The sequence below is a fragment of the Macaca thibetana genome, chromosome 6 (genome assembly GCF_024542745.1).
Source record: "Macaca thibetana thibetana isolate TM-01 chromosome 6, ASM2454274v1, whole genome shotgun sequence".
In the NCBI taxonomy this organism is placed as follows: domain Eukaryota; kingdom Metazoa; phylum Chordata; class Mammalia; order Primates; family Cercopithecidae; genus Macaca; species Macaca thibetana.
This window is the reverse complement of record NC_065583.1, coordinates 114,082,819-114,105,984: the sequence shown is the minus strand read 5'-3', so window position 1 is coordinate 114,105,984 and position 23,166 is coordinate 114,082,819. Positions and strand designations below refer to the sequence as shown.

Below are 23,166 nucleotides of genomic sequence, written 5' to 3'. Positions count from 1 at the left end.
TTATATTTTTGTCATTACTTTTTAAAGAATTCTGTAATTTCATTTGTATTTCACCTTCTACCCAAGGGTTGTTTAATGCAAAAGGTTTTTAGGGGGAAAGGTTTATTTTTTTTTCTATTTTAATTGTTGTTCGTAATTTATAGTTTTATTACATTCCAATCAGTGTTGTTCTTGTAATATTTCAGCTTATGGAACTTAACTGATGATGTCTTATGACCCCATATTGATTTTTTATGAATTTTCTATGTGTACTTGAGAAGAATGTGTATGCTTTAGATATTCATAAGAGCTGTTTCATCATTTGTGTTATTTAGGGCTAGATTCTATATCTTTATTTATTGTCAACTTCATCTGTCTTATACTAAGAGTGCATGTTTGTCTCTTATTACTAGTGTATTTCTATTTACATCTTCTAAAATCTCATATATTTTGCTTTATAAAGGCTATGCTGTTTCGGCCGGGCGCGGTGGCTCACGCCTGTAATCCCAGCACTTTTGGAGGCTGAGGTGGGCGGATCACAAGGTCAGGGGATCTAGACCATCCTGGCTAACACGGTGAAACCCCACCTTTACTAAAAATACAAAAATTAGCTGGGCATGGTAGCGGGCACCTGTAGTCCCAGCTACTCGGGAGGCTGAGGCAGGAGAAAGATGTGAACCTGGGAGGCAGAGCTTGCAGTGAGCTGACATCACCCTACTGCACTCCAGCCTGGGTGACAAAGCAAGATTCCATCTCAAAAAACAAAACAAAACAAAACAAAAAAGACTATGCTGTTTCATGCATATTTATAATTATTGTTAGTCATTGTGAATTGTGGCTTTTAATATTAAAAATATTCAAGTAGATTGCTCAGGAAGATTTTGTGGGTACAATATTCTCTGAGCCCTTGTTCAAAGGTGTTTTTCAATATTTGAAGTTCAGTTTGGCTAGATTTAAAATCTTTTCTTTACATTTTTATTTCCTTACGTTTTTTGAAAATGCTACTACTTTATTGCTCAGCTGTGTATGTTGTTTTTGAGAGGATTGAAGCCAGTCTAATTTTCTTGCCTTGTAAGTTATTTCATGATTTTTCCTGGAGGTCCTGGTGATTTTTTTTCTGTATGTTTCAAAATTGGTCTTTGGGTGTGATTTCCCTGATTCCAAGCAGACCCTTTCAATGTGGGTCTGCAACCTCCACCTCCTGTGTTCAAGTGATTCTCCTGCCTCAGCCTCACAAGTAGCTGGGATTACAGGAACATGCCACCATGTCTGGCCAATTATACCAAACTCTTGGTGTCCTCTGAAGACATCTGGAGCTTTCACACTGGTGGTATTTTGCTAGCTCTGTTCAACTTACTTAGAGTTCCCCCTAACCCCTTTCCTCTGCCTTTTCAAATCCTACTTATCAAAAGCCGCAGTTATGATTAAAATGACACATAAGACACATAGGAAAACATATTTAACAGAAAGCCAATGGATTCAATTATGTCTTTTTTTTTCTAATTTCAAAAATGTTTAAGAATTTATATCTGGGTGCAGTGGCTCACGCCTGTATTCCCAGCACTTTGGGAGCCCGAGGCAGCAGATCACTTGAGACCAGAAGTTTGAGACCAGCCTAGCCAAGATGGTGAAACCCCGTCTCTGCTAAAAATACAAAATTTAGCCAGCCTTAGTGACACTTGCCTGTAATCCCAGCTACTGGGGAGGCTGAGGCAGGAGAATCACTTGAACCTGGGAGGTGGAGGTTGCAGTGAACCAAGACAGTGCCACTGCACTCCAACCTGGGTGACAGAGCGAGACTCCGTCTCAAAAAAAAAAAGTGTTTAAGAATTTTTAGGTCTGGGAGCGGTGGCTTATGCCTGTAATCTCAGCACTTTGGGAGGCTGAGGCAGGCAGATCACCTAAGGCCAGGAGTTCAAGACCAGCCTGGCCAACATGGTGAAACTCCGTCTCTGTTAAAAATACAAAAAATTAGCTAGACATGATGATGGGTGCCTGTAATCCCAGCTACTTGGGAGGCTGAGGCAGGAGAATCGCTTGAACCTGGGAGGCTGAGGTTGCAGTCAGCTGAGATCATGCCATTGCACTCCAGCCTGGGCAAGAAGAGTGAAACTCTTTTTTAAAAAAAAGAATTTTGAATCTTAGCTTTGTTACTTATGATTTGTAAAACCTTGGGAAAGTTGTTACTTTTCTGTGCCTTGGTTTCATTGCCTGTGAAATGGGGATAATACTAATATCTCCTCCAGGATATGGGGATTAAATGAGTAATATGCTTAGAACAGGGCCTTGCACATAATAGGTACCAAATAAATGTGAGCTACTATTGTTTTATAACTGAGTATAACAAAATACACAGCACTAATAAATAGCACATTTCAAAGTGACTAACATAAGATTGTTGGGTTAGAATTAACTGCAAAACTGTTTTTTAAAAGAAACAAAAACTTAAAAGAATCCTAGCTCTCATGTAAAAACCTCCACTAATTCCCATGACCTAATGTGATCTTTGCTTTCCCTCAATTTTTTTTGCCTTGGAAGTTTTATCATAAATTCATCCATTCATTATTCAACAAATATTGATTAATTGCCTACTATGTGCCAGGCACCGTGCTATAGTGGTGAGCAAGAGAAGACGAGGTTCCTGCCTCCATAGACTTTTCTGGTAGGGGAGACAGAAAGAAACAGGTAAACAAAGTCATAAATAAGGTAATTATAGATTGTGATAAATGTTACAAAGGAAGCAAAAGTTGAATGTGATAGAAAGTAGTTGAGATAAGGGAGGGAGGGTAGTTTTAAGACAGAGTGATAAATGTTCAAAAGGAGAAAAAAGAAATATAATGGAGCATCATCGGGTGGATAGAAAGTGCTGCTTTAGACGAGGTAGTGCTTTCTTAGTTGGTGACTTTTTATGTCATTTTCTAGTTATCTTATAAACTAATTGGTTTCTGACATATGATTTTGTTTTGGACAATTACTTATCTTTTAGTGTTATATACTAGCACATACATGCATATGTATTTGTTTTAGTGAAGTCCATCTGAATATATATTTAAAAGCCATGTGTTCATACTGGTGCCTCAGATTCCAGTCCACCACCAAAGACTCACTGTAGCTTCCCCCGCTTTCCTTATTTGTACCGTTTTTTTTTCTCTGAAGCTGAGAAACCTGTCTCTTGTAATCCACAATGTAGTATTTTGTTTTGTCCTAGTATACATATAAAATAGTGAAAAAACACATGTGTTGTAGCTAGAGTACATTTATGTACCATTCTTTTTGTCTTTAGCCATATATTACAGTTAAGATTTTGTTTTCCAAACTTACTTAGGTTAGTTCCACCCTTCCCTCTGCCATAGCGCAATTGTGTTCTTCATTTGTAATACAGTTAGGTTCATTTGTTGCTGTTTGTATTCCATTTTGGATTCTCCCTAATTCCTGCCTGATTTTATTTATTTATTTATTTATTTATTGGTGCGGGAGTGTGCCATTGCCATGGTTCTAAGCATCAGAGCTATACAGAAAGGTTTACACAGAAAAGTGTTGCTCCCCTTTTCATCCTTCTTTCCTTATTCTTATTCCCCTATTCTTTCCACTCATAGCCATGCACACCCTGTAGGTAACCAGTCTCATTTGGATTCTTTTTTTTTTTTTAACTTTCTTTCAAGGCTGATCTTCAGACAAGTTCTCAGCGTTTAAATCTTTCAGCCTCCAATGCTGCAGTGGCTGAACTTAAACCGGATTGTTGTATTGATGATGTCATACATCATGAAGTCAAGGAAATTGGAACACACATGTAAGGATTAGTTTTATTAGGTCTCAAAGGTTTTTACTTATATATGCCTTTATTTGAAATTTTTGCTTTCTTTTCATTCACCATGAAGCATAGGAACCTACTTCAAAAGGAATTTTATGTTCTATGTTTACATGTTTACCAGAAATAAAGTTTAAACCAAATGTTTGTTTTGTAGGGAAAAAATCCAATTTATCATCATTTATCTCGTTTTATTTTTTTTACATTTACAATCTCTAAAAAATGAAAAGCTGTGCAAAATGTTTAAAACCCAGATAGCACTCTAAAAGTATATTTATTGTGTTTTGAAATGCTAGTAACTGATGTTATAGTGTTTATTTTTAAATTCAGTTTTTCAGTTTTGTATTTAACCAGGTATATACACTCTACCCTGACAACTCAGAAATATAGGACCAAAATAAGGCACACTGTGAAAAAAAAATCAAATTCTGTATTCCTGTCGTGTATATGTATTTAAATGTAAATGCTCTACTTTTCTTTCAGTCTGAGGGGCAATATGAAAATTTTAGCCATCTGAAGTAATTTTAGACTTCTTCATCTCCTTTAGAAACCCTACATCCAATCAGTTCACAAAATCCTATTAATTCTCCTGAATATCTCTCATTTGTCTCTTCTTCATCTCTGCTTTACCACTTTTGCTCTTCTCTTTGTGCCCATGAAAGTATATAATATTAGCTATTATTTAATCAGTTAATTTTGGTGACAAGCTCTGTTGTTGGGACTTTTTCATGTATATTCTTTGGGCTTTGGAGTCAGACTTCCTAGAATTCAAATTTCAACTTCATCATTTGTTATGTGATCTTGTATAAGTCACTTAATTCTTCTATGATCTCCCATTGTCCTTAGGAAATTCTGACTTTGCAAATGTTTTACAAAGCTCTCTGCAACCTAATTCTTACCAGCCACAGTAGTTCTTACCATCACCACCCATCCCTCCCTCTCCACCCTGCAGTCATATTGGACTTCTTTTATCTCCAGACTCCAGATTGAAATGCATTCTTCCCTTACAAAGGAATACTATGGCATTTTATGTAGTTTATTTCTACTTCTCTTTCATATCTCAGATTCAGCACTACTTCCTCAAGAAGTTTTCCTAACCTCCTAGACTGGATTAAATACCACTTTTTGTATCTTCTATAGCATCCACCATTTATCATTTTAAAAAATGTTTCATACTTATAATTACTTATTGAGTGCCTGCCTTTCCCATTAAAGTATGAGATCCATGATATCTGCTATAGTCCAAGGATCTAGCAGAGAACAGAAGTCAGTATTTATTGAAATGATAATAAATGTGTAAAATCTCCATTTTACAGAAAATGAGACTTGTACAATTAAGCAGCTAGTTTAGAAGACATAAAACTCAAATCCAAACCTAGTTTTAGATCCTCTACCTTGCTATGCTATTCTTACTGTGAGCACTTTGAAGGCAGGTATTGTGCTTCGATCGGTCCTCTTCCTAGCCCCTGCCTTACTTAGTCAGTACCAGGCAGCACACGTATAAAGAAGAAATTAAATTACCTGCTAATGTTACCACCCCATATAACCAACCGCTATTAAAATATTATTATATTTCTTTCTAGTCTTTTTGCATACGTATGTAAAATAACTATGTATAAATAATTTAATATTTTATAAAATTTTGGCCATATTGTTCATAGTTTTATTTTTTAAAATACACTATTAACATTTTCACACGTATCAGACAGTATTTTTTGAAAACACAGTTTTTGGGCCGGATGTGGTGGCTCACGCCTATAATCTCCAATAATCTCCTATAATCTCCTATAATCTCCTATAATCGCTTGAGCTCAGAAGCTCAAGACCAGCCTGGAAAACATGGTGAAATCCCATCTTTACAAAAAATACAAAAATTAGCCGGACGTGGTGGAGCATGCCTGTAGTCTCAGGTAGTTGGGAGACTGAGGTGGGAGGATCGCTTGAGCCCAGAAGATCAAGGCTGCAGTGATCCATGATCACGCTACTGCTCTCCAGCCTGGGTGATGGTGGGACCCTGCCTCAAAAAAAAAAAAAAAAAAAAAAAAAAAAAATTTTTTTTTTACATGACTCCATCTAACACAATTGTACAGTGTTTTCTGTTTACTGTAATGTTGGATATTTATTTTCAGTTTTTCACTGTTAAAAGTAACACAGAGATGAACACCTTAATGTGTCCTCGTGGAATATTTGAAGTGGTTTTACTATGAGAACATATAAGCATTTTTAAGATTCTTTTACTAAAAGATTGTTTTCCAAATTTCTTCCAACCACTAGCAGTGTAGAAAGACAGTTTCTCTAAACCCTCACCAATTCTGAGATCACTTATAAAGAATTTTTGCCAAATCTTGATAAACAGAAAAATATTACCTCATTATTTTAATGTGTTTCTCTGAATACTTGTAAGGCTGAACATTTTCACATTTTTGTTAGCCAGTTATGGTACTGTGATTTAACTGTGCTTTCCTTTTCTCAAGTTTTGAGTGATATATTGGTGTTTTGCTTATTAACTTATGAGAACCCTTTGTCATATTAAGTATTAAAACGTAACCACTTTCTTGTATTGTTACAAGTATTTTATGCTAGTTTGTTTCTGCTTTGTAATTGTTTTAGTGTTTTTGATTCAACTTAAAATTTTTTATGGCCGGGGCGGTGGCTCAAGCCTGTAATCACAGCACTTTGGGAGGCCGAGATGGGCGGATCACGAGGTCAGGAGATCGAGACCATCCTGGCTAACACGGTGAAACCCCGTCTCTACTAAAAAATACAAAAAAACTAGCCGGGCGAGGTGGCGGGTGCCTGTAGTCCCAGCTACTCGGGAGGCTGAGGCAGGAGAATGGTGTAAATCCGGGAGGCGGAGCTTGCAGTGAGCTGAGATTGGACCACTGCACTCCAGCCTGGGCGACAGAGCGAGACTCCGTCTCAAAAAAAAAAAAAAAATTTTTTTTTTACATAACAGTATTTCCCATTGCATTTATGTTAAGAAATCTATCTGGAATTTTTTTTTTTTTTTTTTTTTGAGATGGAATCTCTCTCTGTCGCCCAGGCTGGAGTGTAGTGGTGTGATCTCAGCTCACTGCAAGCTCTGCCTCCCGGGTTCACGCCATTCTCCTGCCTCAGCCTCCCGAGTAGCTGGGACTACAGGCGCCCGCCAACCATGCCCGGCTAATGTTTTGTATTTTTTTAGTAGAGACGGGGTTTGACCGTGTTAGCCAGGATGGTCTTGGTCTCCTGACCTCGTGATCCACCTGCCTCAGCCTCCCAAAGTGCTGGAATTACAGTCATGAGCCACTGCACCCCGCCTTTTTTTTTTTTTTTTTTTTTTTTTTTTTTGAGATGGAGTTTTGCTCTTGTTGCCCAGGCTGGAGTGCAGTGGTGCAATCTGAGCTTGCCACAACCTCCACCTCCCGGGTTCAAGCGATTCTCCTGCGTCAGTCTCCCGAGTAGCTGGGATTACAGGCGCCCGCCACCATGCCTGGCTAATTTTTGTAATTTTAGTGGAGATGGGGTTTCACCATGTTTGCCAGGCTGGTCTCGAACTCCTGACCTCAAGTGACTCGCCTGCCTTGGCCTCCCAAACTGCTAGGATTACAGGCATGAACCACCATGCCCAGCTGGAAATTTTTTAATCCATATTTTTTTTCTAGTTTACATGAACTTGTTTTATATACTCAAATATTTGATTGTTCTGAGAATTATTTTGGAATATATTTCACCTTTCAGGTAAAGTCAAGAAGTTTCTGATTTTGTGCTCCAAAAATGTTATATCTCATTTTACTAATCAGAGCTTTCTTGTTCGTGTAATTATGTCTGTATCTATTCTGACATTTTCCCCTGCTCTAATCTCACACATCCACACCATAGATGTGTTTCCCTAATTTCTTAGTAGAATTCAGGTGTGTTTGATTTACTATTAAAATTAAAAATGATTCAGAATCATTAAGACATCTTTCTGTTTCAGCTTGGTGTGTGCTGTGAGTTACACAACTCAGGCTGGAGAAAAAATGTATTTTAGAAAATTCTTCAAATTTCAGGTATTGAATATGACAATGGTAAATAGTTTTTATATGCCTTTTTCTTCCTGGTAGTGTACAGTTATTCCTGATTATCTGCAGGGAAAACAAGATCCAAATAAAGCAAATAGCTCAATATTTTTGAATTTGTCATATGACTAGCAGTCTAAACTGAGACTAAATTAACGTAAATAAAAGCAGAGGAATTATCATTGCCAATATGTTTTTGTAATGAAACTTGAAGATGTTTATTCAAAATAAAAGAAAAAAATAGCTGAGTCTGGCACAGTGGCTCACACCTATAATCCCAGTGCTTTGGGAAGCAAAGTGGGGAAGATCACTTGAGGCCAGTTCAAGATAGCCCAGACAGCATGACCTAGGACTACAGGTAACACAAGCCTGTAATCCTAGCTACTTGGGAGACTGAGGTGGAATGATCGCTTGACCCAGGTTTCAAGTCTTCAGTGAGTTGTGATCATGCCATTGCACTCCAGCTTGGTCAACAGAGCAAGACTCTGTCTCTAAAAAGTAAATAACTTGTTTTTATGGCCTGACAAAACACACAATGTAGACAAGGGATAAAATGAGTGTAAAGTCCAGATAAAATGAGGATAAATAATATCAAATTTCTAAAGAAATTTAAAGGAGAGACAATTGACTTGGAGTGAGTAGACTGAGCTTCCTTCAAGGACTCCAGGAATCATGGGAACTTTTGAGTTTTGTATTAATACACAGTTTTCAGCGTCCATCAAAAATAGTTAAAAACCACTGGCTTAACACATTGATGTAGGAGGGTGAGGAAATGTGAATACCACATATGTCTATTATAAATATAGATCTTAATATGATGCTGTATATGATTTTTTTTCATTCCTCTGTAAGTGGAAGAAAAAATACTGTTCACAGGGAAAAAAAAATCTGCCATTCTTTTCCAGAATCATTCATTTGCATGCTTTTTGAAAGAAAATAGAAAGTGATTCAATTTTTTTTTTTTTTTTGAGATGGAATTTTGCTCTCGTTGCCCAGGCTGGAGTGCAAATGATGCGATCTCAGCTCACTGCAACCTCCGCCTCCCTGGTGCAAGTGGTTCTCCTGCCACAGCCTCCTGAGTAGCTGGGATTACAGGCACCCGCCACCATGCCCAGTTAACTTTTGGATTTTTAGTAGAGACGGGGTTTTGCCATGTTGGCCAGGCTTGTTTCGAACTCCTGACTTCAGGTGATCGCCTGCTTTGGCCTCCGAAAGTGCTGGGATTACAAGAGTAGCCACTGCGCCCAGCTCAGTTGCTTTTTTTGCAAACAGTTTTTATGAATATACCTATAGAAAAATACATAAAATATATGTGTTTTGTTTAACAAAATATTATGGAGCAAAAACCCGTGTAATGTAACTATCACCCAGTAAAGAAATAACGGTAGCCTTTCAAAACATGCATTTAGGATTCTTTTTTTTTTTTTTTCCTTTTTTTCTTTTGGAAGAATATTGCATACCTATTAGATAAGTCTTTTAACGATTAAAATTGGAAAATGACAAATTTACGCTATGTGATTTTAAAAAAATAAAAATAAATGGTCACATGATAACAATTTCCTGATTGATATGCTTTATTTAACCAGGTTCTCAAACCATTGGATGTGAAAACCAAATTTTACAATGCAGAGGTGAGTGTTGAGTGCTTAATGGGATTTCATATTAAACATTAAGATCTTATTTGACTAAAAATCTCTTATATACATTTCTAATACTGAAGCAAATTGCCAACGTGACTGTAAATTATTTGAAAAAATCATAAATTTCAGTTAAAATTGAATAATTTTATTGTAGGTCTTATAATCTTTTTCAACTTACATGGAATCAATGTGTCTTGATTTTTATTCTCACTGTTAATTTTATAAGGCTTTCATCTCCTTTTGTTAAATGATTGCCCCCTCATTCCATTTAATGGTGGTTGTTACACTACCAATCTGTTGAATATTTACATGTGGTTCTGGATATTACAAAAATTGAATTAGTAGATCTAACCCTGCAAAATAAGATTTAATATTCACATGGAAAAATATTGACAAGTGAAGCTTAGCACATTAAATTATTTCCAGGGTAGTCAGTTTGCCAGCCAGAATTAGGTTGCTGGGTTTGGTGTAATGGCTTTAAAAGCTCCTTGGGAAAAACAAGTTTGGCAAAAATAGAAGTAACTTTTATAATAGAAGATACTTTATCTTTTACCCTAAAAAAAAGATATAAAATAGAACTTGCCATAGGAGAAAGGATTTATTGCTTGGATTTCTTTTTTAAGATTTTGTTTTATCTTGGCTTCTAGAGCTGCAGAAAAATCAGATCTCTTGATAGCCCTCTTATCCCCCAAAATCATGTGTTTCATACCAGTGATAAACTCAAATATATCCAAATACAGTATTTTGAAATGAAGATTATATCTCTGCTACTCTAAAACCAGATAATAATCAGACATTTTCAATCACATGGCAAATTTGACATTTATTTTTACCATCCACAATCTGAATTTTTACTCAGTAAAATTTATACTCTAGGATTTCTAAGATGTCAAAGTAAGGAACCTAACCTGCAGCAAAGACCTATTAGAAGAAAAGAAAAAATGCATATAATAACAAAACTACCTAGAATGGAATATAGTGAGAATGATATGAAAAAATGTGTTACAAGAGCTCTCGGGAATGTGATCTTGGAATAGTTTAAAGAAGCTTTATGAAAGAGAAGAAAGGCTGGATTGGAGTCTGAAAGGAATGCATGTTGGAAACAGACAAGTGTCAAAGCAGTAAAGGCATTCAAGCAGGGTTACAAATAGACATGGAATATCAAGTACATAGGAAAGAGTATACATATTTGACGAGAGGGAAAAGCATCATCAAAAAGATTACTAGATGTTTACAAAGTTGATGTTTCTTTTGTGGGGGATAGGTGAGTTGGAGTAATACGTATTTATTCCCTCTTTTTTGTTATTAATGGCATACTGTTGATTAATTACAGTATAGCTAGTCAGCATGGTGAGATTTAAATAGTCTAATTTACCATTTTGCTGGAAAAGATTTCATTTATAGTATGAGGGGAAAATGTTAACTATTCTATTAGAAAATTCATTTAAAATAGGGCAATAGGTGGGTTTTTTTTCTGTAACTGTCTCCTAGGAGTCACATATTCAGCTATTTTAGGTTTTCTTCATTAAAAATTTGATAGTACACTAAGATACCTGTCAAATAGTTTTATAACGCTAATATTTAGAGTGATTTGTGAATAATTTTTAAAATTGCTAGTTTTTCTATAAACATTATAGAAGTGACACGCTGTCCATAAAGAAATAAAAATTCACAATTCCGCCACACCAATTGATTTTTCATTAATACATACTCTTTTGCAGTCTTTATTCACTTATATATAATATTCTATTTTTATAATCACAACAATTTTGTTTACTTCCTTTGTCGGTTAACATTATATGTTGACATAATCTTTAAATCTTGCTAACAAACTTCAATCAAAATAATTTCAGTAATATTCTGAACTTTTGAAAATAGGTCTCACTTTAAAAATCAGGAGTGAACAAATAACATTTTGGGTCTCTCTAAGATACTTAATATTACCTATTAGACAAACAAATACTGTTCAGCCACTAGCATGAGGCAGATTATGTTGACCCCAACCAGGAATTTCAGGTAGATTGTAGGGGTTAATAAACCACAGCAATATCAGTAGGTGATGCATATTGCTCTGTGCTGTAGTCCTTTTACAGTTAATATTATTGGCCCCACATCTGTCTCAAACATATATTTTTGATTCTGTTTCTAATAATGCTGTAATATGTGAATCACCTAAAGGAAAACAAGTTCATGAAAAACTGTCATAGTTTTCTAAGATAGAAAAGCCTTGCAGGAAGATTGGTGAGACTAGAAGCCAGGATTCAAACATTTGGTCACCTGCCAGGTATTGAAGAGAACTATAAACAACATCTTCCCAGTCCTCAAGGGACCTGCCTCCAGTAGAGGAGACTGATATGACGTAACTATAATGTAAGCCCCTCCCACACATATAAGCCAAATCGTGAAGTAATGTATTCTGGGTACCTAGAGAGGTGAAAAATGATTTCCAGCTATGCATTTGATGGAGGCGACATTTGAGATTGCTCTTAATTAACAGTTGAAGAAATAATGTAAGGAAAAAAAGGCTAACTATGAAATCTGCTAAGAAGAAGAAAATAAATTCTTAATTTTTTGAAGTGGTTCAGCCCACATTCCCTGAGGTGATCAATGGAACTCTAATTGCCCAAGATATTCCTTAAAAAAAGGATTCCATTATTACATAAAATTTAAGAGAAAGTATACGGTGTATATCTATTCTGAATGTGGAGGATAGTATATATTCATCCTAAATTATCTATGAAGAATTAAAATGTTGGTAAAGAATTATAGAATTAGAAAGTCATGGGATATACCTCTTTGCTCCAAAATGTGCCCTTAACAGTTTGCTACTGTTTGAGTATTCAGCCATAGTGTTCTTCTCTATTCCATTGTCATTTAACCTTAGCAGTTTCACCTTTTTAGAAAAATGGTTTGTCATATTTATGTTGCTTCCTGTTTACTTTCTTATTCACTAATGCTGTCTTGTTTAGTAAATTTAAAAAATGCAGAAATGCATTTTATTTTAAAGTAATTCTTTTTTCTTTAACATTTAACTCTGATTTTTCTAATTATTCTTTTTTATTTTTCCATTAGAGTGACCTCAGTTCTGTGGTAATTTGATTTTTTATTATAAATTTTTATACTTTTCTTACTCACCACTTTTTGACTCTGCCTAATTAATCTCTCTTTACAAAACATAGTGGAAAAACAGTTAGTTGTGAATACCACCTATGTGACTTCAGAAAGATTATATATAATTTTATGTATTTTTTATTATATCAATTTCTTACTCTGTGGGGGAAAATTAGCTCAAAAGTTAAATTGTCATATTGAAACAATTTTCATTTTCAGTGTTTCTTCTTTAGATTTTTTTTTTAAAGAAGTATGTTACCTTGTGTAAAATGGCCTTGTGATTTTCATCATCTTACTATAAAATACCCAATTATCCTAGCCTTCAGTTCTTTGAGTAGACTGTATAATCGAAATTCATTTTCAGATGCACAGTGGTTTTAGTTTTAAGTGTGGGTCAGGTAATGATGGCCGCTTGACAAAATGAAACAGAAGAAAAGCAAATTTTCCCAACTTGGCTAAAATTTTATTTTCAAACTTATATTTATAATAAGCAGCATTTGCTTATATCACATTACATATGTAATAACATCAACTGCCTTAGCACTGAATTCTTAATTTTTAAAATATCAAATTGCTTAACACTATTCAAACTAACTTGATTTTCCATTATGCTGCTTGTTTTTCTTTCATTTTATCTAAGCTCTTCCTAAATTTACGCAGAAAATTGCAGTTTTTAAATTGAAATATGGGTCTGTGGTTATTTTTTTTAAAAGCAATGGATTGATGGGATATATGTACTTTTTTAGAACAAGTAACCAAAAAATGCCACTAAATGATACATTTTTTAAACTGATAAACATTTTATTTCTATTTTCATTTCAACACATGTCCCAAAGACTAAAGCATCTGTTTTATTTTAGATAATAGTACATTGTATTATAACTTAATCATTATATTTTTGCAAATGATTTTCATTTTCTTGGTGTTAGTGTTTAAAAAGCTCAGCCAGGCACGGTGGTTCATGCCTGTAATCTCAGCACTTTGGGAGGCCGAGGCGGGCAGATCACGAGGTCAGGAGTCCACGACCAGCCTGGCCAACATGGTGAAACACCATCTCTATAAAAAATACAAAAATTAGCCAGGCGTGGTGGCACTTGCCTGTAATCCTAGTTACTTGAGAGGCTGAGGCAGAAGAATCACTTCAACTCGGGAGGCAGAGGCTGCAATGAGCTGAGATCACACCACTGCACTCCAGCCTAGGTGACAGAGTGAGACTTTGTCTCAAAATAAATAAATAAAAATACAAAATTAGCAGGGCATGGTGGCACTGCCTGTAGTCCCAGCTACTGGGGAGGCTGAAGCAGGAGAATCGCTTGAACCTGGGAGGCAGAGGTTGCAGTGAGCTGAGATCTTGCCACTGCACTCCACTCTGGGCAACAGAGCAAGACTCCGTCTCGAAAATAAAATAAAAGCTCATAGGCCAGGCATGGTGGCTCATGCCTGTAATCCCAGCACTTTGGGAGGCCGAGGTGGGTGGATCACTTGAGGTCAGGAGTTCTAGACCAGCCTGGCCAGCATGGTGAAACCCTGTCTCTACTAAAAATACAAAAATTAGCTCAGTATGATATTGTGCACCTATAATCCCAGCTACTCGGGAGGCTGAGGCAGGAGAATCCCTTGAACCTGGGAGGCGGAGGTTGCAGTGTACCAAGATCATGCCACCACGCTCCAGCCTGGGTGACAGAATGAGACTCTATGTCAAAAAAATAAAAAGCTCTTAAAGTGGCAAATTTTTCTGGTCATAGTTGATTTTATGTTACTTATGTGTAGTACACATATTACTATGAAAATTTTGAAAAAAATTCTTGAATATCCTTAGTGTATCATTTTTTATGTAGGTTTGTTTCAAAGATAAATCAAGTTAGTCTGTTATCCTTCAATTACATGAAGGAAAATAACCAAATAGCATAAAATAATGTTTAGCATAATTAGGGGAATTAATTTATCTAAAGTTAAGTATTTAAATTACCTACTGGCAAATGTTGCTGAATAGCATCAGCTTTAAAATCTGTCACTGAAGCTACAAAATACCTCTTGCCTGATTTAAAAGCTCTACGATGGTGAAGTATAATTCACATATCCTTTTTTTAGCCCTCAATATACACTTAAAATGAACTAAGCAATCACTAATGACCACTCGCAAATTGCTTTAATTTAAAAAATTAAATCCTTCAAGATTACAAAATAGATTATTCATAGTACTAGTGGTCATTACACTATCTAAATTGACATCAATATGACAAAGTTGTATTGCTGTATTATAATGAAGACTTAATCATCTTAACGTAATACTGAAATTATAGGAGCATAGGTATATTCATCATACTAAAGCACATTGTAATACTTTAATGCCTAATGAAAATAATTAGGGTATTTGTAAATGAAATTCTAGTTAAGTATTTTTGGATGTTAAGACAAAACATAGTTATCCTCCATCCATTGTTTGACAAGGTATCAGTTGACTAACACTCGACTTTGCCCCTGTTAATTATGATAGGGTGAAGATTTCTTTTCTTGCATTAATTGTGGTAACTTTGATTTGCAGGCATGAACTAATCACATTTGTGGTTAATATTTTTTCTTCATATAGATAGATATTTTTGTTGAGATAAATATTTTAAATGCCATCACACTTTGGTGGATATTTTTTTCATATCCTCAGACTGATGAAGTATTTCTGGAAGCCCAGATTCAGAATATGACAACCTCACCTATGTTTATGGAGAAAGTTTCATTGGAGCCATCTATTATGTACAATGTAACAGAATTAAATTCAGTCACCCAAGCTGGAGAATGGTAAATATTAATTAAGAAGTCTTTATCCTTGTTTTGAAAGATACATGCTTTTCTAAACATCCGTTCCTCTTGAGTGGGTTTTTTTTTTAATCGACTTTTTTTTAAAAGAATTTGAGGTTCATAGAAAACTTCATCAGAAAGAAGAGTTTCCACATACCCTCTTCCACCCCTCACAGTTTCTCTTGTTATTTACATCTTGTTTTTTATTTTATTTTTATTTTTATTTATTTATTTATTTATTTTGAGACAGAGTCCAGCTCTGTGGCCCAGGCTGGAGTGCAGTGCTTGACCTAGGCTCACTGTAACCTCCACCACTGGGTTCAAGCAATTCTGGTGCCTTAGCCTCCTAAGCAGCTGGGATTACAGGTGCATGCCACCACCCTTGGTTAATTTTTGTATTTTTAGTAGAGGTGGGGTTTCGCCATATTGGCCAGACTGGTCTTGAGCTCCTGACCTCAAGCGATCTGCCCGCCTTGTCCTCCCAAAGTGCTGGCCTTACAGGCGTGAGCCACTGTGCCGGGCCTACATCTTGTTTTAATGTGGTACATTTACTACAATTGATGAACCGATACTGACAGTTATTACTAATGTCTATAATTTACATTAGAGTTCACACGTTTTGTTGTATGTTTTATTGTTTTTGGTTTTTGGTTTGTTTTAAGAGACAGGTCTCATTAATGTTGCCCAGGCTGAAGTCAAATTTCTGGACTCAAATGATCCAAGTATCTGGGACTATAGGCAAGCACTGTAGGTTTTGACAAATATATAACATGTATCCACCATTACTATATTATGCAAAATAGTTTCACTTTCCAAAAAATCTCCTGTGCTCCATCTTCATCCCTCCATTACATAAAAATAAAGATCCTAGCCCTTTGCATTTCATGTTTTACTATTCAAAGCACTTGGTCTTTTAAGTCTCATAAAAATCCAGTGAGGTAATAGATATCATTGCTGTCCTGCAAATGATAAAACGAAGGAATGTGAAGGAATGGTGGAGAAGTTAAAAAGAGTAAGGGTAAATGTGGGTTTAAAAAAGAAATACTCTCTCAACATCAAAAGAACATAGCAATAGATGATTTAATATTTTGTGAAAAGGAAATACGTATGCCTTTCCATAGCTAATTTAAAAGAGGAAGAATAAATGTAGGGTTGACAATAATACAGATAAGAAAGTAATAGGCTGCGTGTGGTGGCTCATGCCTGTAATCCTAACTCTTTGGGAGGCTGAGGCCAGAGAATTGCTTGAAGCCAGGAGTTCTAGACCAGCCTGGGCAACTTAGCATTTTTTTTATTTAGCTGGGCATGGTGGTACACTCCTGCATTCCTAGCTCCTTAGGAGAGTGAGGCAGGAAAATCGCTTGAGTCCACAAGTTCAAGGCTGCAGTGAGCCATGATTGCACCACTGTACTCCAGCCTGGTGACAGAGAGAGACCCTGTATTTTAAACAAAAAAAAAAATTAGAAGAAGAAGAAGGTAATAGCTTCGGAAAGCATCTGAATTTCTTAATTAGGAATGAAAAGTTTGCTTTTATATTATTAGGTTGGTTACACACAGAAAAGTTCATAGCCTCCTTTATCCTCACTGAGGAAACCAATTTTCCATTCTTTTCTAGATCTTTTAGTTCATTTTGAAAATTACTTTAGAATGGCATGTCTCTTACTATTCTAAACTATTATCTTTGATAATTTTAGAGAAAAGAGACAGGATACTTAAGGTTCTGGTTTCTGTTGCACTTTTCAGTTAATTGATACATGTTCAATTTTATAAGTAATATATTACATTCTATTATAAAGAACCTCCTTGAGCCCAGAAGTTAGAAGTTACAGTGAGCTATGATCGTAACCACTGTACTCCAGCCTGGGTGACAGAGCAAGACCCTGTCTCTTAAAATTATTTAAAAAAAAAAAAAAAAAAAAAAAAAAGGACCTCCCCTTTCAGGGTCCATTTACTATAAAGAACCTCAAGATTTTCGATATCAACTGAAAAAAATGAAGGAAAAATAAATCATTTCAGTATACATTCTTTTTATTTGTGTTGAAATCATTAACATGTTCTGTTGTTGATCTTTGGAGGGTACATCATCCAGTTCCTATCCTAAGGAACAATCACAGCCATGGTTTTTCTTTTAAAAGATGCTAGAGAATTTTCTCCATCTCTGTCTCCACCCCTCTCAGTGTGTCTACATTTGGGTCAAGAGCATATTTGCAACCAATGGATACACGCCAGTACTTATACTGCCTAAAGCCAAAGAAGGAATTCGCAGAAAAAGCAGGCATCATTAAGGGAGTAACAGTGATTGGAAAATTGGATATAGTATGGAAAACAAATCTAGGTGAAAGGGGAAGGTTACAAACCAGCCAACTTCAAAGAATGGTGAGTTTGGAAAAAACTTCACTGGGGTTTTGGTGTGTGAGAGACAGGCAGTTAAAACAACTTAATTTTTTCTACGTCTAGCAGTAAAAAAATTGGAGCACTATAAAAGGCATTAATACTACTATAGAAGAAAAGATTAATAGTTTCACTGATAGATAGGTAGAAAACTGGTGTTGCCGTGAATGAAAAATGGTCAAATGTTAAATTTATCCTTCATACATGTGTTCTTTATCAAACAGAAATTAAAATAACTGTTTATCAAGTGTCCCTCCTTTGGTAACACAGGCCCACTCTTCTTCTGACTTCCAAACACATTAAGGTTTTCTATTTTGCAATGTCCTGAAACTCTTGGACTTACTTCATTTACCTACTCGGTTCATACCATTTTTAAGATGTTAAAAAAGGTGAGTTCTACTAAAGTTATCTTATAAGCATTGGTTGCATATTTTACCTAATTTCTTCTCTGAGAGTAGGGATAGCTATCAGGCTTCTTTTTCTTATGCTTATAAGAATATATAACAGGATTCTCCTCCCTTTATGCTGAATATTACCTGTTTTGATATATTCCAAATTTTACTTTTCTTTTCACTGAGGCAGTAATTTTAAAAAATGATGATGATGATGATGATCCCTGGGCCCACTTAAATATAGCCATTAGTTATTTTTCTACCACGGCCTGTTCCAAGCCTTCCTGTTGTTATAGTCCATCCTCCTCTGTGCATCTTGTAAAAAGTCATGATTTTCTTCCTGGCTCCTTTCAACATCATCCCGCTCTTTCTTTAGACAATAACTGCCTATTTAGAGTTACAGACATAGAAGCTACAGCATCTGGAAAGTGTCCCTTCAAGTCCCTGAAATTTCTTTACTGACTGCTTACCTGTGAGATTCATCTTTACTGAACATGGAATAATTATTTATATAACAAAAACAGTCCAGGTCTGCCGTGCTATTCCACAGGCAGTAGCTGCCAAAGAACTTAAAATGAGGGATGAATAAAGTGAATCAGAAGTATTTTCTTAGAACATCAGCTTGGAAACCCAACAGCTGTTGAGTAAATGTGCTGCTGTGGTGCCTTCATTAAAATGGAAAGGTTTTGTGATAGATAATACATTAACTGTGTTGCTTGTTTTCTTAGGCTCCAGGTTATGGAGACGTTAGGTTGTCTTTGGAGGCAATACCAGATACTGTAAACCTTGAAGAACCTTTTCATATTACCTGTAAAATAACAAACTGCAGGTAATGCCACTGTTTGTGGATGAATGTCCTTTCTACCTCACCTACCTAGAATAGAATTTTAAAATCTTTTTGTTACTGTCTCCTTTTAAGTTTTCCTCAACATATAGCCTTCTCTGATGTTGATATTGAGTACTGTAAAATTCTTCATCTGGTAGCAGTATAATTACATATTTTTAAGGGCCTATTGTATTATGCATCTTCTGTATTTTGTTTCGTTCATGTGTCACACGCTATGAGGTAGGTATTCATTGTTTATACTTCCTTCACCAAAACATGAACTAATAGGTTCTTATGTATTAATATATTATGAATTGAAGTAGTAAGATTTTTTGAGGCATACTTGTCCTTGAGCTATATCTTGAGTATTAAGAAACTAAACATTGCTTATGGATTTAATGTAAGGGGAAATCATTGATTCGAAAACAGGGTTTTGACAGTGAAGAGAGAGCATAATCTGAACTGTCAGGAAGCAAAGAGCACAGGGCTTTGAAACCAGAAAAAAAATAGAATTAAGTTCCAGTCCTATGCCCTCTGCTCCTACTTGTATTACCACTTGGTTTGTATTATTATTTGGGGTATTTTGATATTATTGCAGTGATGAATCTCAGCCCTCTTAGTGTGAATGCATAATCCTTTTAATTCCATATTTATTCTGACTTTTTTGTATTAGAAAGATAGGAAATATTTATCCTTCAAAATTACAGAAATACCCACTTCCTCTATGAAGCTACCCAGACTTTCCAAAGCACAGGTATTCATGCCTTCTCTATCATAGAAAATATTTACTTAGTTTTTTTAGTGACACTCATATATTGTGTATTTAGTGACACTCATATATTGCTATAAGTATTAGTCTCTTTCTCGCTCGATTGTGAATTATTCAAGAGAAAGGACATGGCCCTTAGTGTCTGCCACATCGTGAGCTCAGTAAACAACAATACAGGGCAAAGACCCTGTGCTTGTAGGGTGTTACAGGGTGTTGGGAAATTTTTCTTTTTTTTTTTTTAAGTTTTTTCAGCAAATCAGTTTATTGACCAGCTCACAAGTGTTATTTTTTTCAAAAGTTAACTTCTTTTGGTGTTCACTTTAACTTTTGGTGATTGAAATAAGTTTTCTAAAAAGCACATGTCTCTTATATCTTTAATTTCCTCTCTATATAAATGTCATTCCCTGCCCCTACACACCAGAGAGATGCACAGACACATGCACACAACATATATAAGTCTTACTGAATTTTTGTGAAATTAACAATATTCACGTAGTACATCTACCCTGGTCTCTGGCACATAGTAGCCATCTCAAATATTTGTTAGGGAGATACAGACATATACAAGTTAATATTATAAAGTCAATATGTCTAAAAAAAATAAAATTTAAATAAGCAATTTAAAATTTGGAGCCAAGTATAAGAATAAATAGCTGAAAGAGCCATAAGTAGCCATGAATGGTGGTAGGAGACTATTTTTCGTTATAAGTCTTTTGGTTATTTAAAAAAGAACAATATGCATACTTTCATTAAAAGTTGTTTTAACTTATTTAAGCTGAACCGGTGATATCTGTTATAAGCAGAAGTAGTCTTTTCTTGGTAAATAATCCAGTTAGCAAACCTGAATAGTATTTACGTCTTATGAATCCTGCCAGTTGTTTCCCAAGTTATGGTAAAGTAACATAGATTAAATATCAAAAGGACAAGACCAGAATCAGTTGTTTTCTTCTTTTCCTGTAGAGTACCTAACAGAAATAGAATATATGGCAACAAGATTAGTCACAAATGTGTGGAAGTCTCCCAGAAAAATGGCAGCACCAGATCAGCACCTGGAGGCCAGTGTTGAGTAATAGAACCAGAAGGCCAACATCAGACAGGCAGACTAGTCTGAGGCCGTTTTAAGTGCTAGAAGATGTGACTTCATCTTCCTGATTCTATCTTAGGTGACATATAAATGTTGTAATAGCTTTTCTCTTTCTGGTTTTTATTCTCCTCGATACGGAGAAAACAAGTTTACTGTCAATAGTAGAAATATTGCAGTACCTCTTTGTGAAATGAACAAGATTTATTCCTATTATTCTGATTCCTCCAGCAGTGAAAGGACTATGGATCTGGTTTTGGAAATGTGCAATACCAATTCCATCCACTGGTGTGGAATTTCAGGAAGACAGCTGGGAAAGCTGCATCCAAGTTCTTCGCTCTCTCTTGCCCTTACTCTGCTGTCTTCAGTACAGGGACTGCAAGTATGCTGTCTTTTCAAAAATTCCAATATTTGGGGGCTGTTAACTTACAAAAATTGGTTTTTCAATGCATCATTATTTATTGCCATAACAAATTGTTTGGTCCAAAATGAAAGCTATATTCAGAAGGTTTGCACCTCAAAATTGAGTAATAATTAATGAAATGTCTGTACAAAATAAAGTGCAAGCAGTGTAAAATTGAAGTCTTTGTTTCAAAAGTCATTTGTGATATTCATATTTCCTCTGAATGGATGAAAACTTAGACTCATCTTTCTCTCTCTCTCTCTCAATAGAGCATCTCTGGCTTAAGACTAACAGACACATTCTTAAAGAGAACATATGAATATGATGACATCGCACAAGTCTGTGTGGTATCTTCTGCCATTAAAGTGGAAAGCTGAAGGAAATTTCCAACGTTATGCTTTTCATTTAGTTTCACAGAACTGCTTTTTGTCACCTTTGTAAAATGATGACGTCAACAGCGAAGTAAATATGTTACTTCTTTCCTGTAAAATAGTTAAAATATTAAATATTTGTTTTGAAGAGATCTGATTTTATCTTGTAAGTTATGTTCGAAATGAACATGTGTAGATTTTCTACACCTATTTAATTTCATTTCATTTTAGATGACCACTGGACTTTGTTCTCCAAAAGCTGTGTATCTGAGACCATTTGTCCCTAGCCAGTATCTAGAACACAAGTCAGCAAACTTTTTATGTAAGGTACAAGACACTAAATATTTTAGGCTTTGCAGGCCATAAGGTTTCTGTCACAAATACTGAACTCTGCCATTGTACTGCAAGAGCAGCCAGTAGGCAAAAAAAGTACAGTGGTGTACATAAAAAGCAGCAGCTGGACTCAGGAAGCTGAGGCAGGAGAATCACTTGAACCCAGGAGGCGCAGGTGGCAGTAAGCTGAGATCATGCCACTGTACTCTAGCCTAAGCAACAGAGCAAGACTGTCTCAAAAAAAAAAAAAAAAAAAAAAAAAAAAAAAAAAGAGGCAGCTGGACAGATTTGGCCTGCAGGGTATAGTTGGCTGACCTCAATCTAGAAGAAAGAGTTGTTTCTTAGAACTTTGTAACATTTTGTTTAGAAATATTTCAGTTAACTCCAGTTTTCTTCCTAGCTATTCAGTCAGCAGAAAAAGTTTGCTTAAAACAAAGGGGGTAGTCCTCTTATAACCTGGTATTTGTTAACACAGTATAAGCTTTCTAATTGTTTTCAAAATTACTGTAATGGTTTGTGTCTGTATTTGTATATTATACCTACAAACATACATGTCTTTCAGCTACTGAACAGATCAGAATTGGTTTTACTTTTTAGGTTGTTGATTTTTTTCATTAACTATTAACTAAGAATAATACTTATTATAAGCCAAAAATTGCTGGGTTTTTTTCTCATTGATTAAGCCACTTATTTTTATATGGTATATTTAAATAATTTCTATCTTCTGATATGATTTTAAACTCTAAATCATGTGTTACTGTTATAAAACTTTCTACATGTCATCACACTTAGTTATGAGCAAAGCAGTGAGAAAGTTGAGGTGATAAACAACTTTGCAGCATTAATGTAACAAAAAGTAAGTATTTTGTCAGGAAAACAAAAGCTTAGGCTGTTAAATAAAAGCTATTCTATTTTGGTAAGTTGAAATTCAAGAATGTATATATAATTTCTTAATGTAAGAGTGCATTAAATCAAATACAAAAATTGGTTTTTCAATGCATCATTATTTATTGCCATAACAAATTGTTTGGTCCAAAATGAAAGCTATATTCAGAAGGTTTGCACCTCAAAATTGAGTAATAATTAATGAAATGTCCGTACAAAATAAAGTGCAAGCAGTGTAAAATTGAAGTCTGTCTTTGTTTCAAAATGATTAAGATTGATTAAATGATGAAATAATACTTTATGGCCACTGCACTGGATACTTGGATTGTTTTTCAAGCATC

The 23,166-nt window shown here is 35.3% G+C and overlaps 1 protein-coding gene across 6 annotated transcripts in view; it reads left to right on the top strand.

Moving 5' to 3' along the window:
* TRAPPC13 (trafficking protein particle complex subunit 13) overlaps positions 1-21,757 on the top strand; it is a 40,095-nt gene extending 18,338 nt beyond the window's left edge. For 2 of the 6 annotated variants that reach the window (XM_050793768.1, XM_050793772.1), the window contains exons 5-13: positions 3,642-3,769; positions 7,746-7,818; positions 9,414-9,458; positions 12,540-12,557; positions 15,241-15,374; positions 17,552-17,750; positions 18,886-18,986; positions 21,065-21,215; positions 21,506-21,757. In XM_050793768.1, coding sequence (XP_050649725.1) covers positions 3,642-3,769; positions 7,746-7,818; positions 9,414-9,458; positions 12,540-12,557; positions 15,241-15,374; positions 17,552-17,750; positions 18,886-18,986; positions 21,065-21,215; positions 21,506-21,613 — 957 coding nt within the window. In that variant the 3' untranslated portion in view covers positions 21,614-21,757. Of the gene's footprint in view, positions 1-3,641; positions 3,770-7,745; positions 7,819-9,413; positions 9,459-12,539; positions 12,558-15,240; positions 15,375-17,551; positions 17,751-18,885; positions 18,987-20,712; positions 21,024-21,064; positions 21,216-21,505 lie in introns of those variants that run through there. The other 4 variants (XM_050793769.1, XM_050793771.1, XM_050793770.1 and 1 more) reach the window with 4 other exon arrangements.
* The last annotated feature ends 1,409 nt before the right edge of the window (positions 21,758-23,166 follow it).